Genomic DNA, 23,182 nt, shown 5'->3' with positions numbered 1-23,182 from the left:
TTAAGATAACAAAAGCTTTATTAAGCGATTTAATCACCCATATATCCCGATCTCTTCCATAATCACTTATTTTATCTCTTTGGTATTTTGTCCAAAATATTTATCATGCTCATTTTAAATCCTTAAGAGTACCAGTTTTCGTTCTTATTTCAAAGTTTATAGGTAGTTTTAGGTTTGTGCTATTGGATAAAAACCCCAAGGCACAGACAGGCAAAATTATTAAAAGATACATGCAGCTAATTTTGACTACTAAAACTTCTGCAGATTACATTTTCCACTTTGTCTACCATTTCACTATCATTTTCTTCTCACACTGGATTTTTCCCGTGTGCTGATACTACCTTTTCCTTTCTTGAAGGATTCCTGAAGCAGTATAGAATAGTGGTTATAAGCATGGATCTTAGCACTAGAATGTTTGGATTCAAATCCTGGCCCCATTATTTCCTAATTGCATGACCTAAGAAAAGTTAGTTGACCCTAAATGTGCTTTGGCTTTCTCATCTGTAAAATAGGAACAATAATAACAGTCCCTGTCTCATAAGGTTGCTGTTAGTCCAATTCACATCAATCTCTGAAATAAGTCTGTGGCATACAGTATGTTTATTAGACTGTTCAAGCTGCCGCAACAGAATATCATAGACTAGGAGGCTTAAACAACGGAAATTTATTTTCTCATAGTTCTGGAGACTAGAAATCTAAGATTAAGGCTCCAGGTTTTGGTGAAGGCTTTCTTCCTGGCTTGTAGACATCCACCTTCTCACCATGTCCTCACATGGTCTTTCCCTGGTGTGTGTACATGGGAAGAGTGCGATCTGGTGTTTTTTTCTCTTCTTGTAAGAGGCCCCACACTTATGTAATTTAACCTTATTGAGATTAGGGTTCCACACTTACCACCTCATTTAACCTTAATTAGGCTTAACTCCCAATTAGGCTCTATCTCCAAATATATATTGGGTGTTAGAGCTTCAACATGTAAATCTGTGACAGACACAATTCAATCTACAGCAGAATAAACTATATAAATACTATAGATGTTTTACTATTAATGTGTATATAACTATTGCTCTGAAGAAAAATAGAGTCTTATTCAACAAACCAAATTTCAGAATCTAAAGCACATTACTGACCTCATGTCAGATTGGTAGAAGAAGGTAAAACATTTTATTGGAAAGTATACTTAATTACTATTCATTGTAAGAATGATCCCTCTGAAATGGAGGACCACTGGGAAAATCCTGCTTCTATACCCAGTTAATCCAGAAGGAAAGGGCTTCTTTTGTAAAACCTCCCTTTCCAACACTGTAACTTCCTTTAACTTTTATGATCTCGCAAATAACTCAGTGTGTCCAGTAAACCAATTTAAGTGCTCCTAATGGCCAGCTAGCAAGAACTCTCCTAACAATAATCTGAACCTGCCAGGACCCATCATCACTTACCAACCTAACCAAACAGTGATCTACAAGTTTACATTTAAAGAAGTCTGACCAAATTACCAAAAATTAAAACTGCTTTTCATTTTTTAAAGATCCTATTATTTTTTAAAAAAACATTAAGTCAAAACTTCTCCACTAGGATTTAACAAAATTACATTCAGTTAAGAAACATCCCTTTTGCTCACTTGAAAGATCTGTACTGACTTCTAAGGAATGAAATTTTTAAAGTTACATGAAAGCTCATTTATCTTCTGAATTTAAATTCAGCAATCTTTCCTTACATAATTATTGCAATGATTATATGAAATAATGTGTGACTTACCTACTACCTTGCCTAGAACCAGTATCTGTTTGATAAATGTTAATACATTAAATGTTCTGAGAAAGAAGTTTTTAAAAAAAACAAGCAGAGGCCCTACCCAGTTTGGCTCAGTGGATAGAGTGTCAGCCTGTGGACTGAAGGGTCCCGGGTTCGATTCTAGTCAAGGGCGCAAGCCAGGGTTGCAGCCTCAGTCCCCAGTGGGGGGCGTGCAGGAGGCAGCCAATCGATGATTCTCTCTCATTACTGATTGTTTTTATCTCTCTCTCCCTCTCCCTTCCTTTCTGAAATCAATGGAGAGGGGGAAGGAGAGGGGGAGGAGGAGGGGAGCAGGAGGGGGAGGGGAGGGGGAGGGGGAGGCGGAGAGGAGAGGAGAGGAGAGGAGAGGAGAGGAGAGGAGAGGAGAGGAGAGGAAAGAGAGAGAGAGAGAAAGCGAAAGAAGAGGAGGAGGAGGAGGAGGAGGAGGAGGAGGAGGGGGAGGAGGAGGAGGAGGAAAAAAAGGAAAGAAAAGAAAAAAACCAACAAGCAGAGGCCCTGGTTGAGTAGCTCAACCAGGTGCACACCCCAGCATGGATGCTTCCATGCTCTAACCATTAGAGCATCATCCTGATACACCAAGGTTTCCGGTTTGATTCCAGTCAAGACACATACAAGAATCAACCAATGAATGCATAAATAAGTGGAACAACAAATCGATGTTTCTCTTTCTTTCTCCCTTCCTCTCTAAAATTTTAATTTAGAAAATTAATATCCAACTCTTGTTTTCAGTACGCTGTTATACTCCAACCCTTTAAAAGGGCTCACCCTTTACCACTGAGTTTAATTTAACGGGATATTTACTTGAAGAGAGGATATTTATTTATTGCAACAAGGGTGATCTTTATTAGGAGGCTGCTGAGGGGCAGGGGGCTGAGGGACAGGATGGGGTGGCCAGGCCCAGGCCCAGCTGCCGGCTTCAGCGACCTCTTAGAGCTGGGAGCAAGGTCCAGCAGGCCCAGGCGACTCCCCCTGGTCAGGGTGTGCAGCAACTCAGACCTGGTCAGGCCACTGGGAAGTAGTGGGGGAGCCGCTGCAGGTAGATGTTTTCGTCCTTCTCCAGAAACACACAGATGATCAGCCGGTCCACCTTGTCCTTGTGCTGCTCCAGCCACTCGCGTAGCGTGACCAGCACCACCTCTGCAGCTGCCTCGTTGGGGAAGCCAAACACTCCGGTGGAGATGCAGGGGAAGGCGGCGGAGCGGAGCTGGTGCTCCAGCAGCAAGGCGAGGCTGCTCAGGTAGCAGCTGCGGAGCTTGGCAGCCTGGCTGGCGCCAGGCGCTCCGCGGACGATGGGCCCCACCGTGTGGATGACATACTTAGCCGGCAGCCTATAGCCGCCGGTGATCTTGGCCTTCCCAGTCTCGCAGTGCTGCAGGGTCCGGCACTCCGCGGTGAGGAGGGGCCCGGCGGCCTGGTGAATGCAGCCGTCCACACCGCCGCCTCCGAGCAGGGAGTTGTTGGCGGCGTTGATAATGGCGTCCACCTCCAGCTTGGTGATATCACCTCGGAACAGGGAGATCTTCTCATTGAGATGCTTGTCCTTTTTGTACTTGGGCTCCTCCACCTTCGGGGTCAACCCTTTCGCCGTCTCCTTCCAGGTCGGGATCTTCTTCAGCCTGATGAAGTCCTGGGAGAAGTAATGTTCCTCCCGCTGCTTGTCACTCAGGCCCTTCAGAAAGGATTTTGCCTCCTTCCAGTTGGTGCAGGTGTTCGGGTCCACTTTCGCCGCCACGGCCAGGGGGGCCCAGGTGCACACCCCAGCTCTCCGCCCCACCGCCAGCGCCTCCCAAGCCCCAACTCCCGCTGGGGTCCACGTGCGGGGCCCGTTGGCATCAGGGGACGCCGGAGGACCGCATGCACTGCTGCGGGGCCACTTGGCACAGGCTGAGGTGCCTGGCCAGGGGCGTGGGGCACTAAGCACCTGTCCCGCCAAACACAGCTGTGCCAGGGGGCCAGGGACTCGGCTCTGCAGAGACATGAGCGGTCAGCCAGGAGTGGGTCCCGCCCACTTGGAGTTCCGGTACCAGGTGGCGCATGCCAGCCCTCAGGGACACGCTCCTAGCGGATCTAATTTTAATTAACCATTAAATATAATGGATTTTCCTGCACTAATGTCTCATATTGTGGCATCCACAAAGCAATGGGAACTTTTCCATCTGTAACCTCTGCTGAGGAAATATACTTATTTCATTAAGTGATCTCTAAATTAAATGTCATATAATGAGATCTCTCACATGTCGTTACAATTTTAAATTTTAAATAATACTATAAATATTTTTTAAAATTTTTCCATTATTCCTCCATCCCAACATCTTTCAAACCCAGGGAAAATTAACTTCCCAGTCATTTTCTTTTTTTACAGAAAGCATCCAAGCAAAATAAACAAATTGTAAGAGAATTATAACATTAGAAAAATTCTTCCATAGTTTTACAAAGAAATATGCTGCTATTTGAAGTACTGTAGTGATCTGTTACAGCTAGCAGAGACAACTACATTGTATATGACTAGTTTATGTGCCTTGTTACCCCAATAGTATTTTCACCTATTTTTATTTAAAAGATATCCCTCACAACAAAAAAGATTTAAAATAGTGGGAAGAAGTGAAGATTCTAAAAACAGTTTTTATAATTCTCAAACTTATCACTGGACTAAGTAAAAGATGTTAAGTTAGTTAAGTAAGTTAACTTTGAACTGAGAAGTTTAACAAGTGGGCTGAACTCAAGAAAGGCAGAACATTAGAGTCAACACAGCTCTTCCCCAGACTTCCATCCACATTCACATTGTTAATTTTTCCTTTGTAATTGTAAATGTATAAAATAACCCACTCAATTTACCAAGTAGATCGCCTTGGGCATGTTAATTTTTGTATGTGTAGGCATCCCTCATTTTATTGCTCTTTGTATTACTGTGCTTCACAGATACTGTGTGTTCTTTACAAATTGAAGGTTTGTGGCAACCCTCTGCCGAGCAAGTCCATCAGCCCAAATTTTTCCAACAGCATTTGCTCACTTCACATTTTTATTATTCTCACAATATTTCTAACTTTTTCATTATTGTGATGGTGATCAGTGGTATTTAATGTTACTCTTGTAATTATTTTGTGGTGCCCATATAAGATGCAAAACTTAATAAATGCTGTATATGTTCTGACTGTTCCACCAACCAGCTGTCCGCCGTCTCTCTCCCTCTCCCTCGGGTCTCCCTATTCCCTGAGACACAACAATTTAAAATTATACTAATTAATAAACCTACAATGGCCTCTAACTATTCAAATAAAAGGAAGAGTCGCATGTCTCAATTTAAATTAAAAGCTAGAAATGATGAAGCTTACAGAGGAAGGCATGTTGAAAGCCAAGGTAGGCTGAAAGCTAGACCTTTTGCACCAGTCAGCCAAGCTGTGAATGAAAATAAAAAGTTCTTGAAGGAGATAAAAAGTGCTACTCCAGGGAATATACAAATATTTAAAAAGGAAAACAGCCTTACTGCTGATATAAAGAAAGATTTAGTAGTCGACAGATCAAACCACGTATCTGTGTATTCCAAGGCAACCATAACCAATCTTGACTGAAACTTGAGAAAAAATACATGTTGCTTCAAATTATAATTCCATTCCATAGAAATACTCAGGGTTTAGAAAGAATTTAAAAAGTTAAGTCTTGTTTTAAAAATGGACATAGAAAATGGAAATAGTAACCAGAAAAAGTAAACTTACCAAATATATTAGTAGAGTGTCCTTTCTTTGCAATAGGTCTGAGTTCATTATGTCCCCATCCATATATCCTATAATTATCCCAGGCATGTTTCATCATCTGAGAAAAGAAAAATTATAAACCATCAATTTACATTATTCACACTGCTATCTTTGTAATTTAAGTAATTTAAGGGTTCCATTCCTATATCCTTACATATTCTCCTATGTCTCCTACATTAATCAGCCTTACTCATAATATGTTATTCTATTAACATTTGTATCAGTGTGAAGTACACATTATAATGTTTAATCTCAGGGTCTATGCAACACAAGGAAAAATTGAGTGTAACAGACAAGTCCTTTTATATTTAGAAGGAAGGTGTCTGTTTCATATCCTTTGCTTTTAGGAACTGCCAATCCTTTTGGGAATTGCTCTCTTCCCCCACTGTGATTATGATAGAGCTGTCAATCAAGAGGCTCTGATTCCACAACCAATTAACACAGCCTGACTAGACCAAAGATCAGCACTCTTTCTTTAAAGTAAGTATTTTAGGCTTTGCAGTCCATACAATTTCTATACCAACTACTTAATTATGCTGTTGTAGCACAAAAGCAGCACTTGAAAATACATAAACAATGAGCATGACTGTTCCAATTAAACTTTACTTTTAAAAAATAAAGGCAGAATTTGGCCCACAGGTTGTGGTTTACCTACTTCAGACCTAGACAAAGTGACTGTATAAATGTGATTCAAGTAGGGATATTCAAGTCCTTTTATACATATTATTATAGATGATAGGAGACAGAAGGCCTATCTCATTTTGCAATCTCAAACTCCAAGCAATATGTAACCCTAAAGCTGATGGAGGCTAACTCTCTCCCAAAATGGAGAAACTAAATAATGAGAGAAAGAGACAGATACATACTATTGACAGTAACATCTACAGACTTGGATTCAGCAAAGCTTGAAGCCCTCAGAGCCATTAAGCTAATAAATATTTTTATATCAAGAAGGTTGAAGTGAGTTTCTTACAACTCAGAAGTCTAAGCAATACAATAGCAAAGTATTTATATATCAACTAAATTATTTAATAGATGGTAGCGTATCAAAAATCTGTTCATTTAAAGTACACTATTTATGAAAATATTTCTCAACTTGCTTTTTGCAGCCAGCCTTACTCTTCACCAAAGGTAGACAAGGACATTACAAGGGAACTGAAAACCAATATAAAACACAAATGCAAAACTACTGAACTAAAAATTAGCAATATATGAGCACATAATGACCAAATGCAGTTTAACTCAAAAATATAAGACTAATTTAACATTCAAACACCAATCAATATAATTCACTGTTAACAGAATAAAAAAAAACACCATCCTCCAATAATCTTTATAGACGTAGACAAAGCATCTGACATAATTAAACACCCACTCATGATAAAGACTGTCAATGAGCTATAACTACAAGGAAATATCCTCAATGTAATAAAAGGCATTGTCAAAAAAGCTATTTCTAACAACATATTTAATGGTAAAAGACCAAATACTTAACCCCTAAAATCGAGAAAAAAATCAAGTATGTCCACTCTCACTATTTCTTTTCAAAAATGTACTAGCAGTCCTAGAGAGTGCAGTAAGAGAAGAAAAAGAATTAAGGACATAAAAGGTAAGTTTCTCTAGTCACAAAGGACATGACTCTGTACAAGGAAAATTCTAAGCAATCTTTTAAAAAGCCACTAGAATTAATAAATGACTTCAGGAAAAAAACAGGATAAAAGTTTAGCAAACTAAAATAAAATATATTCCTATATGCTAGTAATAAACAACAGAAATAGGAATTTTAAAACAATTCCATTTATAATAGCATCAAAAACCTGACATACTTAGAAATAAATATAACAGAATATGTGCAATAACTATATAATAAGAACTACAAAATACTGCTGAGAAAAATTAAAGAAAACCGAAAAAAGTGGAAAGATATGGAAAACTATAGTTAAGATGACAATTTTTCCAAGTTCATTAATAGATCAATAAAATCCCAATCAAAATCCAGCAACCTTTTATTTTCACAGAAAAGTTAATTACAGAAAGGCAAAGGACCCAGAATGGCCAAAACAATTTATATAAAGAATAAAATTGGAGGACTTATCTGATTTAAAAACTTACTATAAATCAATCAACACAGTGTCATATTGGCATTAAGAATAAATATGTAGATTAATGAAATAGATATGAGCCCAGAAAGAGACTCACCACCTACTGATTTTGTCAATTGATTTTGAACAAAAGCATCAAGATAATTCAATCAGAAAAGGATAATCCTTCCAACAACTGGAACAACTAGAAAGCCCTATGTGAAAAAAATAATGCAAGACCTTTACTTCTCATAATAAAAAAATTAACTCACAGTATAACAACAGATTGAAATGTGAAAACTAAAACTAAAGCATGTGCCCACACAAGACTTGCACACAAATGTTCATAGCAACTTTATTCATAACAGCCAAAAAATGAAACAAATGTTGAGCAAATGTTCAACAGGTGAATGAATAGAACCATGGTATACCCATAAAAAGGAATATCACTAAGAAAAAATTACCTTTAGTGCATCTGCACATATAAATCTCAAAAACATTATGCTGAGCAAAAGCCCAGCAACAAAACATCACAGACTTTATTATTACATTTGACTGAAACTCTAGAAAAGGCAAATCTAATCTATAATAAAAGCAGATCAGTAGTTGCCAGGGACAAAGGAATCAGGTGGACTGACCTGAGAGGACAAAAGAAAACTGTTTTGAGATTACGGACATAGTCACATCTTGATTGTAATTACTGTTACACAGATGTATCCACCTGTCAAAACCTATCAAACTATATACTCTTAAAATACGTATATTTTGTTGTATATAAATTGATTCCATAAAGTTGAATTTTTTAGAAAATCTAATAAGCTGCTCCACACGTAATTACCACTCTCCTGTGACAATTACTTAAACTTTCACCTCTTTTTCTATTTACCTCTCTCTATATTGTTAAATATAGGTTACTAGAGGCCCAGTGCACAAAATTTGTGCACTTGGGGAACGAAGAGGGGTCCCTCAGCCTGGCCTGCGCCCTCTTCCAGTCCAGAAGCCCTTGGGAGATGTCCAACTGACGGCTTAGCGCTGCCTCTCCCGCCACCGCTGCTGCGCTCACCAGCCGTCAGCCGGGCTTCTGGCTGAGTGGCGCTCCCCTGTGGGAGTGCACTGACCACCAGCGGGCAGCTCCTGCATTGAGCGTCTGCCCCCTGGTGGTCAGTATGCATCATAGCAACCGGTCATTCCACCATTCAGTCGATTTTCATATTAGCCTTTTATTATATAGGATATAGGATAGTGCTATTTCTTGATTTTTTTTGTTTTAGATATTTAGTATCTTCTCCTATAGTTAAAATAATTTAGCTCTCTTATGCCTCTATCAACTCATCTCCACATATACTTGTCCCCCATATATTTCCCTGACCTACATTTTCCCAATAAGTTACATGTTTATCTTACAACTAGAGGCCCGGTGTACAAAATTCATGCATGGGTAGGGTCCCTAGGCCTGGCCAGCAATCAGGGCCGATCAGGTTCCCCACCTCCCCGTTCCTTTGCCACCCACACACCGCCACTGCACTGTTCCCCGCTTCCCGGCCTCCCCGCCTCCTCCTTCCCTCACTCCCTCAGCGCCCCGCCACCACCGCTGGTCGCCCACCATGTTCTGCTCTGACGCCTGATGGTCAGCACATGTCATAGCGAGCGATTGAACTCCCGGTCTCCCGAACTCCCGAGGGACAATTTGCATATTAGCTTTTTATTACATAGGATTGTTACATTACTTTGTTCAACTTTTGTTTTCCCTGCTGTTAGCTACTGGTCTGAGGGTTTGGTGGTTTTTGTTTGATTAGTTTTTAATGCAATAATTATGATTTACCTCTAAAATTTGTGAGGTTTACAACTTGTCTCAATACAATTAAACACATCAGATAAACTGTCAGTTCCACTTTATTCTGTAACATATCCTTCCGGAAGCTCTATCCTCCTACTCTAATCTGGATTTATGTTCTCTCCACCTGAAGTGCAGCCATCATCCTGCTGATTTCCTTACTCATTCCTAGGAATGCTTCTTTATTCTCTCTAGTGATAGATACCCTGTATTCAAAACCCTTCTCTTCCTATTTTTGAGCTTAAGTATATTTTATAGCAATCTGAGAAAATGCCTAAATATATCTTGACCCTCAGATTTGATTCTTAATTTGATTGAACATAAAATTCTTCCTAGTTCCCAATATTATTGTTGAGGAATCTGATGTGCCATTATTGTACAATCCCAATCTTGTGAGTGGAACCTTTTTTTTCCTCTGTAAACTTTTAGGATCTTTTTTTATGACTATTTTTCTAAAATTTCAGGACATTTTTTTCTTTTTTTCTCATTGGGATGGATACCTGGCAGGTCCTTTCAATCTGGCAACCCACTTCCTTTAGATTTGGCTAATTTTCTTGAATTGTTTCTCTAACTTCTTCCCATTATTCCTATTCTCTTCCTACCATACCTATCTAATCACTTGTCAGATGTTCCAAATTGATCTTTTTTATTCAATTTTCTTGTCTTACTGAGATTTGTTCAATTTTAACTTCCAACTCTTCTATTGAATTTTTAAATTCTATCATATTTTTAATTTCTAAGACCATTTTCTTACTTTATATAAAATGTTCCTTTTTATAATTTACTGTTCTTATTTCATGAATTAAATTTTGTCATCCCAATGGTGTCATTTTTTAATATATTTTTTCTGCTCCTTGTATTGTTTCTGTATCCTCTGAATTTTTCTTCCATCTGTTTCTCATGTAAGAAAATGTTGGTAAATATCCAGTGACCTTTGATTTGCTCTCCAAGTAAGAGCGAAGCACTTGCGAGACAAAGACTGTCAGTGAGTGGGTAACACTAGTGCCTGAGCCTCATCTAGAGAGCAGTGAAGCCCAGGGGTGTTTGAGGAACAGGGTAGGTCTCTTCTCTTGGGCCAGTCTCCCCAGAGAGAAATCCTCCCATTCTCCAGTTTACTGAATATAAACCTGGCTTCCAGAATTCTGAGAACTGAGCAGGAGAAAGTGATCTCAATATTCAGATTCATTTTTCACTTAATTCCCTCTACCCCCACCACTCTCTTCATTTTTCAGAATGACCTCTATGCTTTTACACAGTCATACCTGGTATTCCCCAAGCCAGATCTTCTCCAATTAATCCCTTCATAAGGTTAACTTTGGTCTTCTGTTGGGAAAAGAACAGTAGCTAGAATGCATAGTCTAGGGAATTACGGATCTAGAGGTTAAATGCTCCTTTTAAAACTTTCAAATAATCCTTTCCCAGCTCTATTTTTAACTCCTGCCTTCAAAGGTAAATAGTGTCTAATTCTTGAAATGTTCTCTCATTCTTGACACTTTAAGGTATTCTGCTGTTCACATCACCTTGCTTATTTAGCTCCTTCCCCTGCAAGCTTGTGTTTCAACTTTCTCTGCTTGTTAAGTCAGTAACCATAATGTTTAACAGAAACCTACACAGGGGTTAATATGTTTTATGCTGATTTACAAGAACACCGTATATGGTATTCTTAATCTAAAGCATTGGTTCTCAACCTGTGGGTCGCGACCATTGGAAAACACATATAGCATATCAGATACTTACATTATGATTCATAACAGTAGCAAAATTACAGTTATGAAGTAGCAACAAAAATAATTTCATGGTTGGGGGTCACCACAACATGAGGAACTGTATTAAAGGGTCGCGGCATTAGGAAAGTTGAGAACCACTGAAAAGGGTTAATTCAGCAGGTCTGGGTGGTCCAAACCCAGCACATCCCAAAGAAAGGTTTGGCCAGTGGTAGGCTCCTAGAAAATAACCTCTAACCCTTTATTACCCTGCCTGTTAAGAGTAACTGCTTACCTGAAGCCTTGGGCTGTGTCAGAGTTTATGTTAACAATGTGATTTATGGTAGGGGCCTTGGGCCACATGGTATTAGCCTGACCTCTGGAGGAGTTGAAGAACTAAGCTCAGGCAAGCCTACATAACAAACCTCCAATAAAAGCCCTGGACACCAAGGCTCAGATGAACTTCCCTGGTTGGCAACACTTCACGCACACTGCCACACATCACTGCTGGGAGAACCAGGCACTGTCTCTATCACTCCAGCGGGTGTCTCCTGGACTCTGTCCTATGTGCCTTTTCTATTACTAACTTTAGTTTTATTGTAATAAACTGAAACAATAAATACAACAGCTTTGCTGAATCCTGTGCGTACTTCTAGCAAATCAATGAGCCTTTGGGTGGTCTTAACATACAGCTATCTATCTGAATTATTATGTACATGAGAAAGTATTTCAATAAAATCTAATGACATCTAAAAAAAGCAGGTCACCCATCTTACAAAAACAATAACTACCTATCAATGTCTCCCCAACACTGTCCAAAGAAAGTGCCTTAACAGTCTGGGCATAAAACAAAACATCAAAGGGGAGGTAAAATCAGAGTAAAGTTCTATTTTGATTCCATCGAGGTTGTCTTATAATAATTCATAAGGTCAAGTTTAAAGTACCTGCTAAATCATTCATATTCATTACTAGAATATATCCATATAGATATTTGAATATTTGAATTAAATTACCTTATTTTATGATAAACAATATCTTTGGAATATTGTTGTGCAATTACACCCAGACAAAATCTACATAGGCAATACAACTGCAAACTCCATCTGAAATTAGCTGGAGTTTTAATTTACAAAGTTCAACTGAAATATTCACTAAATTACACCCCCCCACACACACACTATGGCATTCTCTTTATCTCCAAGTCATTCCTAAAATAACAAACTGAAAGACTTCTGTGACTAAATAAATATAAAGAATTCTGAGATCAATCCCTCCCCATTCTTCAGTCCATTGAGATTCTTTGGAAGGAATGTGTTCTTAATCTACTGTATAGTTACGGGGTTTCATAGCACGTTCCCTAAAAGATGACAGATATGACCAGTGGGCATGGCTCAGTGGCTGAGCGTCAACCTGGACCAGGAGGTCACCGATCAATTCTAGTCGGGGTACATGCTTGGGTTGCCAGTTCAATCACTGGTGTGGGGCGTGCAGGAGGCAGCTGATCAATGATTCTCTCTCATCACTGATGTTTCTATCTCTTTCTCCCTCTCCCTTCCTCTCTGAAATCAATACAAATGTAATTTTAAAAAAGATGACAGTTATAAAGCTAACTCTTGAGAAGCATGTTTATGAGGAGATATGCATAGTATCCAGCAGAGTCCCTTATAACTTAACACTAAAGAAATTTCTTATTCAATAACTTATTTATAAATCTATTCTACATTATTTATAAAATGCTGACTATCAAAAGATCTCTGAACACAGGGAGAATGATGTAACCATCCAAACAACATTATAGCAGAATTTTAAGTGACCAATACGTATAACACATATTAAGAGAGTTCTAGCCCTTACTGTTAACTTGGAAAATGAACTACAACTATGACCCAAAAACAAACAAGACCAAAGTAAAACAGCATAAATGGTGTGCATATGTGTGTGTGTGTGTCTCCAGTCAAATATATATCTATAACCACTTCATATCATAAATCTCAGCTTATTTTTACCTCTTTAATTTTTTCCCTTTTCTTTCTTATGTCATCATCTTCTGGATCTCCACCATTTATTCCTGAAAGGTTTGGTATAGGGACTGGTGGTAGTGGCTTTTTCTCTTTAATCTTCATTTCTTGGACTACCTTATTTTTCTCTGTCTGAATTTCTGCTCGTATTTCCTCTCTCGACTTTTTTAATTTTTCTTTTGCTTCTTCCAGGGCCTTCTCATGATCGGCTCGAATTTTATTCCTCAAACGTTCCTCTTCTTCCCTGTAAGGAGAAAAAAAGACTGGTTAGAATGACCCTTAAAACCTCCAAGCTTTAAACATGAAACTTACAAACCCAGATAGTTGATTGCTACTCCTACCATTGAAAGACAGCAATGATCTGTGAGAGACTCATATTTATCTGCCCAAAGAACAGGATAAATATAACTTGGTATGAGCTCTGGATGCCAAAGAGCTGACACTTTACACAATGGAGGAAGAGGGAACCTAGAAAGAAAGTTACAATTTCAGGGCCAATGAAAACAGAGGAAACGGCAATCAGTAACTTATAAGTAGACACATGAAAAAAAAAGAAAAAAAGGAGGGAGGGGAAGAGGGAGAAAGGACAAGAGACATACCAGTGAAAAACTTGCGGGGAGAGAGAGAAAATTAAAAATAGAATTAAGAACTCAGTATCAAGATGAACAAAAATATAAACAGGGTCAAGGAAAGAGATAAGCAGAAAAATAAGAGGATGGAAATTCTTTCATTTTGTTATATAGTACATCATATTCTTCTACAACTTTTGAATTTTGGAAATAACATAGAGCTTACAGCACAACGGTTCCCAACTAATGTGGGCATGACTACTTAAAAGTCTCTTGAGCCCTTGTTAAAAATACAGATTCCAATTCAGCAGGTCCGTGTGACACCCATGAATTAATATTATTAAGGAGAGCAGTAACTGGCCCATTTTAAACCACCGCACAGAAAGTGCTAAAATGTACAGTCTAGGACAGGGGTGGGCAACCTTTTTGTGAGTGCGTGCCAAAACCAGCAAAATCTCTGACTCAAAATTCACCTGCGTGCCAACCCTAATTTTTTGAGAACATGTTACGCCTATTTGATATCTCTTAAGTTGTACGTATGTGAAGAACCTTGAAGAAATAATAAAATGCATTCGAGCAACAAAAACACAGTATATGATGATGGAAAATACATTTATTTTTTAATGTATACATGTTATGTAAAATTATTTATCTAAGATGCACCTACACTGAATTTATCTGAAAAATAAAAAAGTCGATATTAAGAAAAAAATTGTAAATGGAAGATTATAAGAGAGGGTTTCGCGTGCCAGCAAAAGTTACTGGCCTACCATATTTGGCATGCATGCCAGGGGTTGCCCACCCCTGATCTAGGAAGACTATTATCTACATTTCTAAATAGCACAGCACAAGTCAGAACTTCATCACTGCAATACAACTTGGGTTCTTTGCAGTTTACTTTACATTTCTTAAGATGTTAATATGTAATCTCCTATCTAACAGAAATTCACCAGTATATTGGTAGTAGAATCCCTTCTCTTCCTACAGAAGTCAAATGGTTCTGGGTACTTTATCTTTCTATTGTCTAACAGCAAGGCAAGGAAGGCCCTGTGATGTACACTTTTGAAATCAGATGCTCAGGCTGAAACTACAGATCTGGAGTAAGTGGCATAAAGGAACAATAACTCAATTTTAGAAGTCACTCAGAAAGCAGAGGAATCTAGTGTCCAGAGGCAGCAAAGCTATAACCAGCACTCAGTGACCTGCAGCACCAACAATGGTACATTAACTGTTCCTTAACCTTCACTATGGTTCTGCATACCTGCCTTCCTTTAATGCCTGAATATCTGCTAAACCTAGTTCTCCAGATCTTATATCAATTCTGAAAGCCAACCAATATCCTTCCAATACCTATTTTACATGCACTACAGCTGGTTTCTTCTATTTGTATCCAACATTCCTCTCCTTCAAGTCAAGGCACTAAAAACAAGAGAGCCATACAGCACCAGTGAGTAAACCAAAATTCTCAACTCCAAATCCGCTCTTCTATACTCTACTTCATGATGCTGGGGCTTAGACTCTGCAAATTACCTCTGCCTCTTTCTTTGTCAGCTGGTTTCCTATTAGTGCAACCCAAAATCAAACCTATGAGCATATGAAAAAATGTTATACAGCGGAAATGGCATTACAAATCCATGGGAAAGGACAGACTCTTCAATAAGGAGCACGGGAACAAGTGGACACCAGCATAGAAAAATATAAATTCAGTCCTAACCTCATCATACACAAAAATCAACACCAAGCTGTGAAAAACAAACTTTAAAACTACCAAAAGTGAAAATAAGGAGACTATAACTTCAGGGTAGAAAAGCATTCCCTAAGCAAAATCCAAAAAGCAATACCATAAAGGAAAATATTGACACTTTCAATTTTATTAAAATGTGACACTTCTGTAAAACTAAGGATACCATAAACAAAGTATAAAAATAAGACACCCATTGCAAGAAGATACATGTAATGCATCTACCTAAGAATTCATCAGGATGTATAAATAATTCCTACAAATGAATTTGAAAAGGGAGAATAAGCCATAAGAAATAACAGGCCAAAAAAATGTGAGTAAACAACTCAAAGGCTAGGAAACCCAAATAACCAATCAATGTTTTAAAAAATATCCCACTTCACTCAGTAATGAGAGTAATAAAAACTAAAATTGGCATCAGATTGGTGAAGATTTTTTAAATACACAATAACTTGGTTTGCAAAGATGAGTACAAATTGGTACAACTACTGTACAGACTAATTGAGTAACAAAATTTGAGTCAATAATGCACATACTTTACAACTTAATAGTTTTATTATTAAGCTTTTACCCTGGAGGAAAAACTCAGGGGGGCACAAGAATACATGTACAAGAATGTTTTTGTAGCAAAAATATGGACTTGACCTAAACATTTATCAACAGGGGAATGTAGAAGTAATTTGAAGTTTAATCATGTATACCTAAAGTAGATAACTGAATCACAGCCCAATATATCAACATACATAAATCCTTAAAAAATGTTGAGCAAAAAGAAAAAAATTTGCAGAATGATATATATGTTTAAGAACATACAAAACAATATGTATATTGATATATAATTTATATCAATATATATGCTGTAGAAGCATAAAACCATGTAATGTCAAACTCAGAGGCTTACCTCAAGAAAGGTAATCTTCCGCTGAAATTTTCAGATTTGAAGTAGTGGGTACAATGACAGTAATATTATCTGTTAAGACTTTTATGTATGCCTATAACTTTTTAAAAAACAAGAATGGTATAGAAAATATATACTAGGTATCAGAACATACTATTATAAAATTATGAAATTAAAATAGCATGGTGCTGTTAGGAATAGCCAGAAAAATCCATAGGGGGAGTTAAAAAAGAAAAGAACTCTGCACACATAGTGATATATTATCATTTAGTTAACTAATCCCCTGTTGACAGACATTTGGATCATTTACAATATGTCATGTTTTGGCTTCAGGAAACATTCTTGTACATTACTTTGTGCACTGATGTGAAGATTTACCAAGAATAAGTTCTTAGAAGAACTGCTGGATCAAAGAATATGTACTTTAAATGAGCTAATATTACAAAAAAAAATTCTATTAACTTAGACTTACACCAACAGTCTAAGCACAGGATGAACCAGCTGTTCGCTGCTCACCACACCCTAGGTATTACCAATCTTTCTAAGTACAGGGAAAAAATCTAGATCATGAAAAACAAAATGTTTTATAATGGCATCACAAACTAACGGAAAAATAATTCACATTTACTGTTATATACGTAACAGATATACACCAAACAGATATAAACTTCATATCAGATACCACCTTACTGCCAAGTACTGAAGGGGTAATACATGCACATATTACAGGCAGTCCTCAAGTTACGTCATTTCAACGTATGTACATATGTGCTTTATGTTTTTTATTATTTATTTACCACAAGTAAAGGTCAGGAATTGTTATCTTTCTTTTTAATTTTTTTTTTTACTGTTTCACTTCATTACTGCTGTGTGTGTGCTCCATGCGAGTGACATAGGTGCTTATGTAGGTGGGTTCTGACTTATGGCAAAAATCATGTTATGTCGCGCCATAGGAACGAATCTCCGACGTAACCCAAGGACCTACTGTACTTTATAAATAAACTTAACAGACATAACCATATAGCTATACAGAAATAGTTTTAGATACATAAATACATAGAATTGTGCGAGATCTCAATTTAGCACAATGATTAGCACATTTTTTTCAGATGCCAGGGTCTAGTTCTTTATGGAAAAAAAGCTGCGGGCGCATTGCCCCTTATATCCAGATAGCCTAGTCCACATGCCAGAAATATGTAAGTTAATGGCATAAATGCTTAGGGGGGGGGGGGAAGGAAAGATAAAACAATAACTTATCTGAACTTTTGAAAAATGCCAATGACCAGAGCCTCATCTAAGTGAAAAGAACCCCTAGAATCTGACTCCAAAGATGATAATATATGCTTTAAGAATGATGTTGAGATTTGAATCTAAGATTTAAATGTTTCAGTCATGTCTGAGTCAAAATTAATCATCTTCATTATTCTCCAATAATCCCCGATACTTAGTATAATGCTTAGTACATAATAACTACTCCAAACATTTGCTGAATAAATATGACCAATATTTTTAAATGAAAACAGCAATATCACTAAGGAGACATCAAGAGATCTGCATAAGTAACAGAGGTTGATTTTATAAACAGGTAAATGTCAAAAAATATAAAAAGAAAACAGCACACACATTATTCTTTGTAGTCTCTAGATTACTTCATATCCTTTTTTTAAAAAAAAACTATATAACTTGTCTCTAAAGTTCTTGTTAAGATATGAAGAACAAAGGAGAACACCGTCAAAGACATCTCTCAATATTAATGCTAGAAAATTACAGTCTTAAATCAAAGAAAATTTCACAAGGTCTGAGGCCTGAATTACTAAAGGACTCCTGTTTTTCACAAAATCTATCCTACTATCCTATAGTCTTAGATAAATTAAGAGATGTAATTGTTAACCAGGCTCAAAAGTGACACCTGGAAATACTTCTGTAAATATACCTATTACCTTCAGGCTAGTATATAAAATGTTCAATAAAGTTTACTTTTAAACTCATGAAAAACTAGAATGTATATACCATTTCATTCATTTACTTTTTAAACTGGTACAGATTTCATTATATAAATAATCATATACAGTATTCTCCCCTTATCCACAGGAGATACATTCCAAGACCCCCAGTGGGTGCCTAAAACCATGAATAGTGCCAAATCCTATATACATTGTTTTCCCCTATACACACATACTTTTTCACTTAAAGAAAGCAGGTTATGGCTTTTCTTTGCCATAACCGAATTGTCAGTATCACTACTCTTTTGCTTTGGGGCGATTACTACGTAAAACAAGAGTGACTTGAACACAAACACTGCAATACCAGGACAGCGGATCTGATAACTGAGAGGGCTGCTATGTGACTACAGGTAGAGTATACAGTGTGGACTCACTGGACAAAGGGATGATTCACTTTCCAGGAGGGACAGAGCAGGATGGAATGGGATTTCATCATGCTACTCAGAAGACACACAATTTAAAACTTATGAATTATTTATTTCTGAAATTTCCCATTTAATATTTTCTGACCATGGGTGACTTCAGGTAACTGAAACCACAAAAAGCAGAACCATGGAAGGGTGGGGGTGGGGGGAGGGGGTAGATGACTACTGTAATAAATAAATAAATTCTAGCCATTTATAAAATGATTTTTTAAATCTTAATTTTTTTCAAATTCACATAGAGCAAAGGCAAAATAAAATAAATACAAAAGAGTACAGAAGTTGAAAATGATGGCAAAAGTTCCAAATTAATTTAATTACAAAATAATGGCATGAAACAATTTTAGAAGTAACTACTCCATAACGTTCAGCCAAAAGAACCAGCAAGCAAATAATAAATTAACAAGATTGAGAAAAGGAAAAACCAGCTCTCATTACAACAGTGCATTTTCCCAAGTATTTAACTCAGGCTCACATTTGAACCTACGCTTTCTCAAAAACTTTATGCTTGATAAAAAGTTAAAATAACATCAGCCGAAAACAACTCAAGCATATGATTCTCATCACACACTGAAAAATTATTGTAAGAAAAGAAGGGGGGAAATGTAGGTTTGAGAAAAGTAAATACTTTCTCAAACTCTTTTTTTTTGATACAAATTACATAAATGATTTAAAGAGATTGTAACTAAAGCTCCCATTTTATCCCAATTTGGCCAAACTCTCCCAAGAGGTCACTTCAGATTTGGTTATTTGAAAGAAGTTGAACCCTTTAATCGATCACCTTCTAATAGTTACTTGACACATTCCACCTCTCAACTAAATATATAGATAAGGGTAAAATTAAATTTTAAAACATAAACCAGATCTTGTCTACATGACTCTCAAAGTGAAACGACAGGATTCAATGGCATCTTTAACTTAACTGATTCCACATAGAGCCCCCAAAGGCATCCCCCCCGAAAATAACAACAACCAGGGCATTTCTACATGTTAAGAAATGAGGCCGGGCCAACGTGGCCCAGTAGCTGAGTGTGGACCTATGACCCAGGAGATCACAGTCCGATTTCCCGTCAGGGCACATGCTGGGGTTGCAGGCTCGAACCTCAGGAGGCGGCAACCGGATCAATGATTCTCTCTCATCATGGATGTTTCTCTCTCCCTCTCCCTTCTTTCAATATATATATATATTGATTATACAGGTATATTCAGCCCGTCTTTGTCTTCCTAAAAAGCTCAGATTCACTACCAAGCTTTAATTACAAAGTCAGAGAACGAGAGCCCTTTAGGAGAGGACAAACCCGTAGAAGCTGTCAGGATTCAATCAATGCATCTATTTCACCGGGTGGCACAATGACCGAATGCAACACATTCTTAATAAATGAAGGCACAACCTAGGTCACTATTTCTCTAGGTTACCCCTGGACACAAATGCTTCTCCTGTACAAAACGAAGGCGCTGGACACTCAATGGGGCTCCGGGAGCCCTTTCAGGCCATGGTTCTACTAAACCAGTTTTGAAATAACAAGTCTCACAACTCGGGGAAAATTACATTTTACTGAAAAAAGAAGGCGGAGCAAAACACACACACACACACACACACACACACACACACACCACAAACGACAGATCTGATGCAATAAATCATACCTTGCTCTGCCCAATGTCACCACCACAACTTGTGAAATGAACCAACCTGTGTCGATGCTCATCGGGCCCGTGAATCAGGAAGCCTCCGGGGTTCTTCGCCCCTTTGTGGGCATCGACGTGCGGAATCAGCACATCTTCCAAACCCAGATCAAAGCGTTTGTGTTTCGAAGAGTCTGGAAGGAAGAAGAATGCCCCAAAACACAGGGTGATGAAGGCACTGAGGATGAGCAGGAGGATAAACTTCTCGGAAAGTCTCAAGGTGGCCCGGTGGTGCGGGAAGGAGGGCGGCCCCAGGCTCAGGGGCGGGATCCTCCGTCCGGACAGGGGCAGCAGCGCGGGGGCGGTCATCGTTCACGCTCTCGCACGAAATGCGCTATCCAGTCCTCCTCTCCGGGCCAAGGCGCGACACATGGGACCCCCTTCCCAGCCCGGGCAGCGACGGGGGAGCGCAGCTGCTCTCCTCGGCCAGGACCGCGGCGCTCCCTCCACAGGGCGCCTCCCCGCGCGGGCCCGGGACACTGACACACGTGTGGCCCCGCGACTGGCGGCTCACGCCCGCTGACAGCGCCTTCGCCTGGGGGTGCGGGGCTCTCGCCAGCCTCCTCCTCATGCCCGGGGGTGGGCCAGGCGGGCAGCGCCGCAGCGAGGACGCCCGGCGGCTTCTTCCATGCCGGCGCCCCGGGGTGCTCCGAGGGGGTCTCGCGCCCCCGAAGGCCGCCCGGCCCGATCCGCGGAGTCAGTCAGGGAAGGTTCCCTTCGCCGCCTCGGAGGCTCGGGTCCCGCGGTCTCTCACCCTCGGCGGCGGGAAAAACCAGGGTCTCCTCGGAAGTCGGCCGACAGGGAGGGCGGTCTCCCACCGCGCCGGGCGGACCGACAGCAGGTCTCGGCCGCCCGCGCCGCCCGACACGGCCCCGGCTCCGGGGAGGGCTCGACACTGCCCAGCGGACGGCTGGCGCGCAGGGCATCCGCGTCCCGAGCCCCAGCGCCTCCTGGCCGCCGCCGCGTCGCCGCTGTCGCTACCGCGCGGCTCTGTCAGGAGCGGAACTTCCTCCTCCGGCGGCCACTGAGGAGCCCGGGCGTCGCGCGGGGAGGGAGCGCGGGCCGCCCCGCCGGCTCCTCCTCCTCCTCCTCCTCCCTCCTCCTCCTCCCGGCGGCCGGTGGAGTTAACCCGGGCGCCTGCCTCCCGAGCGAGGCCGCCGCTGTCCCCGCCGCGCCCGGACGCGCTGACCGAGCCCCCGCGGCTCCGCGGCGGGAGGAGAAGCCGAGCCGCGGCCCCTCGTTCCGAGAGCGCGGGCCCGGCGCCTGCTCATTCCTCGCTCGGCTCCGGGGAGGCGGCGGCGGCCCCGAGCGCGCGGGAGCAGCGGCGCCTCGGGCGGGGAGGTCGGCCCGGCGGCCGGGAGGGCCTCCTCGGGGCCGCCTCCGGTCCTCGCAGCGGCTCGCTCGGAGACGGCTGCGGGAGGGGCGGTGCGTCCACGCGGTGCGGGGCTGCGAGCGGGCCCTGGTCCCCGCCGCCTCGGGCCGGGGAGCGCCGCACGGCCGGGGCCCACACCCGTTGGGCACACGCGGGAGAGGGGCCGGGCGGGGGCTGCGGGCACGCACTGGCCTCACTGCCCCGACTCGCGAGTGGGCGTCCCCGGGCGGCGAGTGCGAGGTGCGCGCGCACGCTCCGCCCGCCCGCCCGCCCCGCCCGCCGGCCGCGCTCCGGCCTCGCGCCGCTGCGGCGCCCGCGCCCCCGGAAGCTCCCTGCCGCCGCCGTGCGGACCCGCGAGGGAAGCCGGCCGCCCCCGGCGCTTCTCCGGTAACCCCGCCGGTGCCGAGCGCGCCGCCATGGGGTGGGGGACGCCCCGGCGTTCGGGCGAGCGAGGGGAGGCTGGGTCGTGGGGGGTTCGCCGCCGTTGAGTGTCACGGCTCCAAGGGTTCTGGCGGCCGAGGTTCCCCTGTTACTCTCCCCGGTTACCGACCAGGACCAGGGGTTCCTAGGGCCCACGACGAGGTCTCAACTTTCTCCACGCGGCCCATGTGCACGTGGCGGGGCACCCGAGGCCGCAATATTGAGCGCCAGCCCTTGTGCCGGGCTCTGTGTTAAAAATAGAACGGCCACCTTGCCCTTCCCATTGGGCTTCCTTTCCGAGGGATCTAGGACAGAGCCTTGTCCCGGTCCAGGGTCCTCACCACCGCCCCCCCCTCCCCATGTAAGAGATGTGTCAATGAGGGGGTGCCAGAGCCCCAAGACCACAGTGCGTTCACATTAGGCTCAACGCTGTCTGAGTGGATTCTGCTGTCCATAGTATGAAGTAAAAAAAATTATATATAAATAGATAGATATATGGAGAGAGAGAGAGAGAGAGAGAGGTGAGATTATTATGACCACCCCATCAGTACAATGAAGTGAATTAGTTATGCAAATAATAATAATAATAATAAAACCTTGAGAGTATTTGCTTAGGAAGTTTTCAATATTCAGTATTTTTGGAAGTGTCAATGAAGTACTGATGGGGTGGTCATAATTAATAATCTGGCCACTCGGTGTATATATATTATATATATATTATATATATATATGTATATATATATAATATATATATACATATATGTTCTTGCTTCCAGGTTGTGTTTTATTCAGATAGTTAACTGCCATCCTCTCCACACACCCTCACTGATGACTGGGAATTAGGGAGGAGGCCCTTAAATGGCAGCGAGGGGAAATGTCGGCCGTGGGTTGA

General features: G+C 41.1%; 2 protein-coding genes across 2 annotated transcripts in view; both read right to left on the bottom strand.

Annotated features, from left to right (window-relative positions):
• Nucleotides 1-21,880, bottom strand: part of MAN1A2 (mannosidase alpha class 1A member 2) — a 67,676-nt gene extending 45,796 nt beyond the window's left edge. The window contains exons 1-3 of the mRNA XM_081112049.1: nucleotides 20,506-21,880; nucleotides 13,168-13,423; nucleotides 5,505-5,601 (exon numbers count right to left, since the gene is read on the bottom strand). Coding sequence (XP_080968175.1) covers nucleotides 5,505-5,601; nucleotides 13,168-13,423; nucleotides 20,506-20,807 — 655 coding nt within the window. The 5' untranslated portion in view covers nucleotides 20,808-21,880. The remainder of the gene's footprint in view (nucleotides 1-5,504; nucleotides 5,602-13,167; nucleotides 13,424-20,505) is intronic.
• LOC308533874 (ADP-ribose glycohydrolase MACROD1-like) lies at nucleotides 2,719-3,769 on the bottom strand (the record flags this gene model as incomplete). Its single annotated transcript, XM_081112050.1, has 2 exons — nucleotides 2,719-2,760; nucleotides 2,801-3,769. 2 exons carry the CDS (start codon nucleotides 3,767-3,769, stop codon nucleotides 2,719-2,721), a joined length of 1,011 nt encoding a protein of 336 aa, XP_080968176.1.
• Nucleotides 21,881-23,182: the final 1,302 nt, after the last annotated feature.

The sequence above is a fragment of the Myotis nattereri genome, assembly GCF_964212035.1.
Source record: "Myotis nattereri genome assembly, chromosome: 18".
Taxonomy (NCBI): Eukaryota; Metazoa; Chordata; class Mammalia; order Chiroptera; family Vespertilionidae; genus Myotis; species Myotis nattereri.
This window is presented reverse-complemented; position numbering and strand designations above follow the sequence as displayed.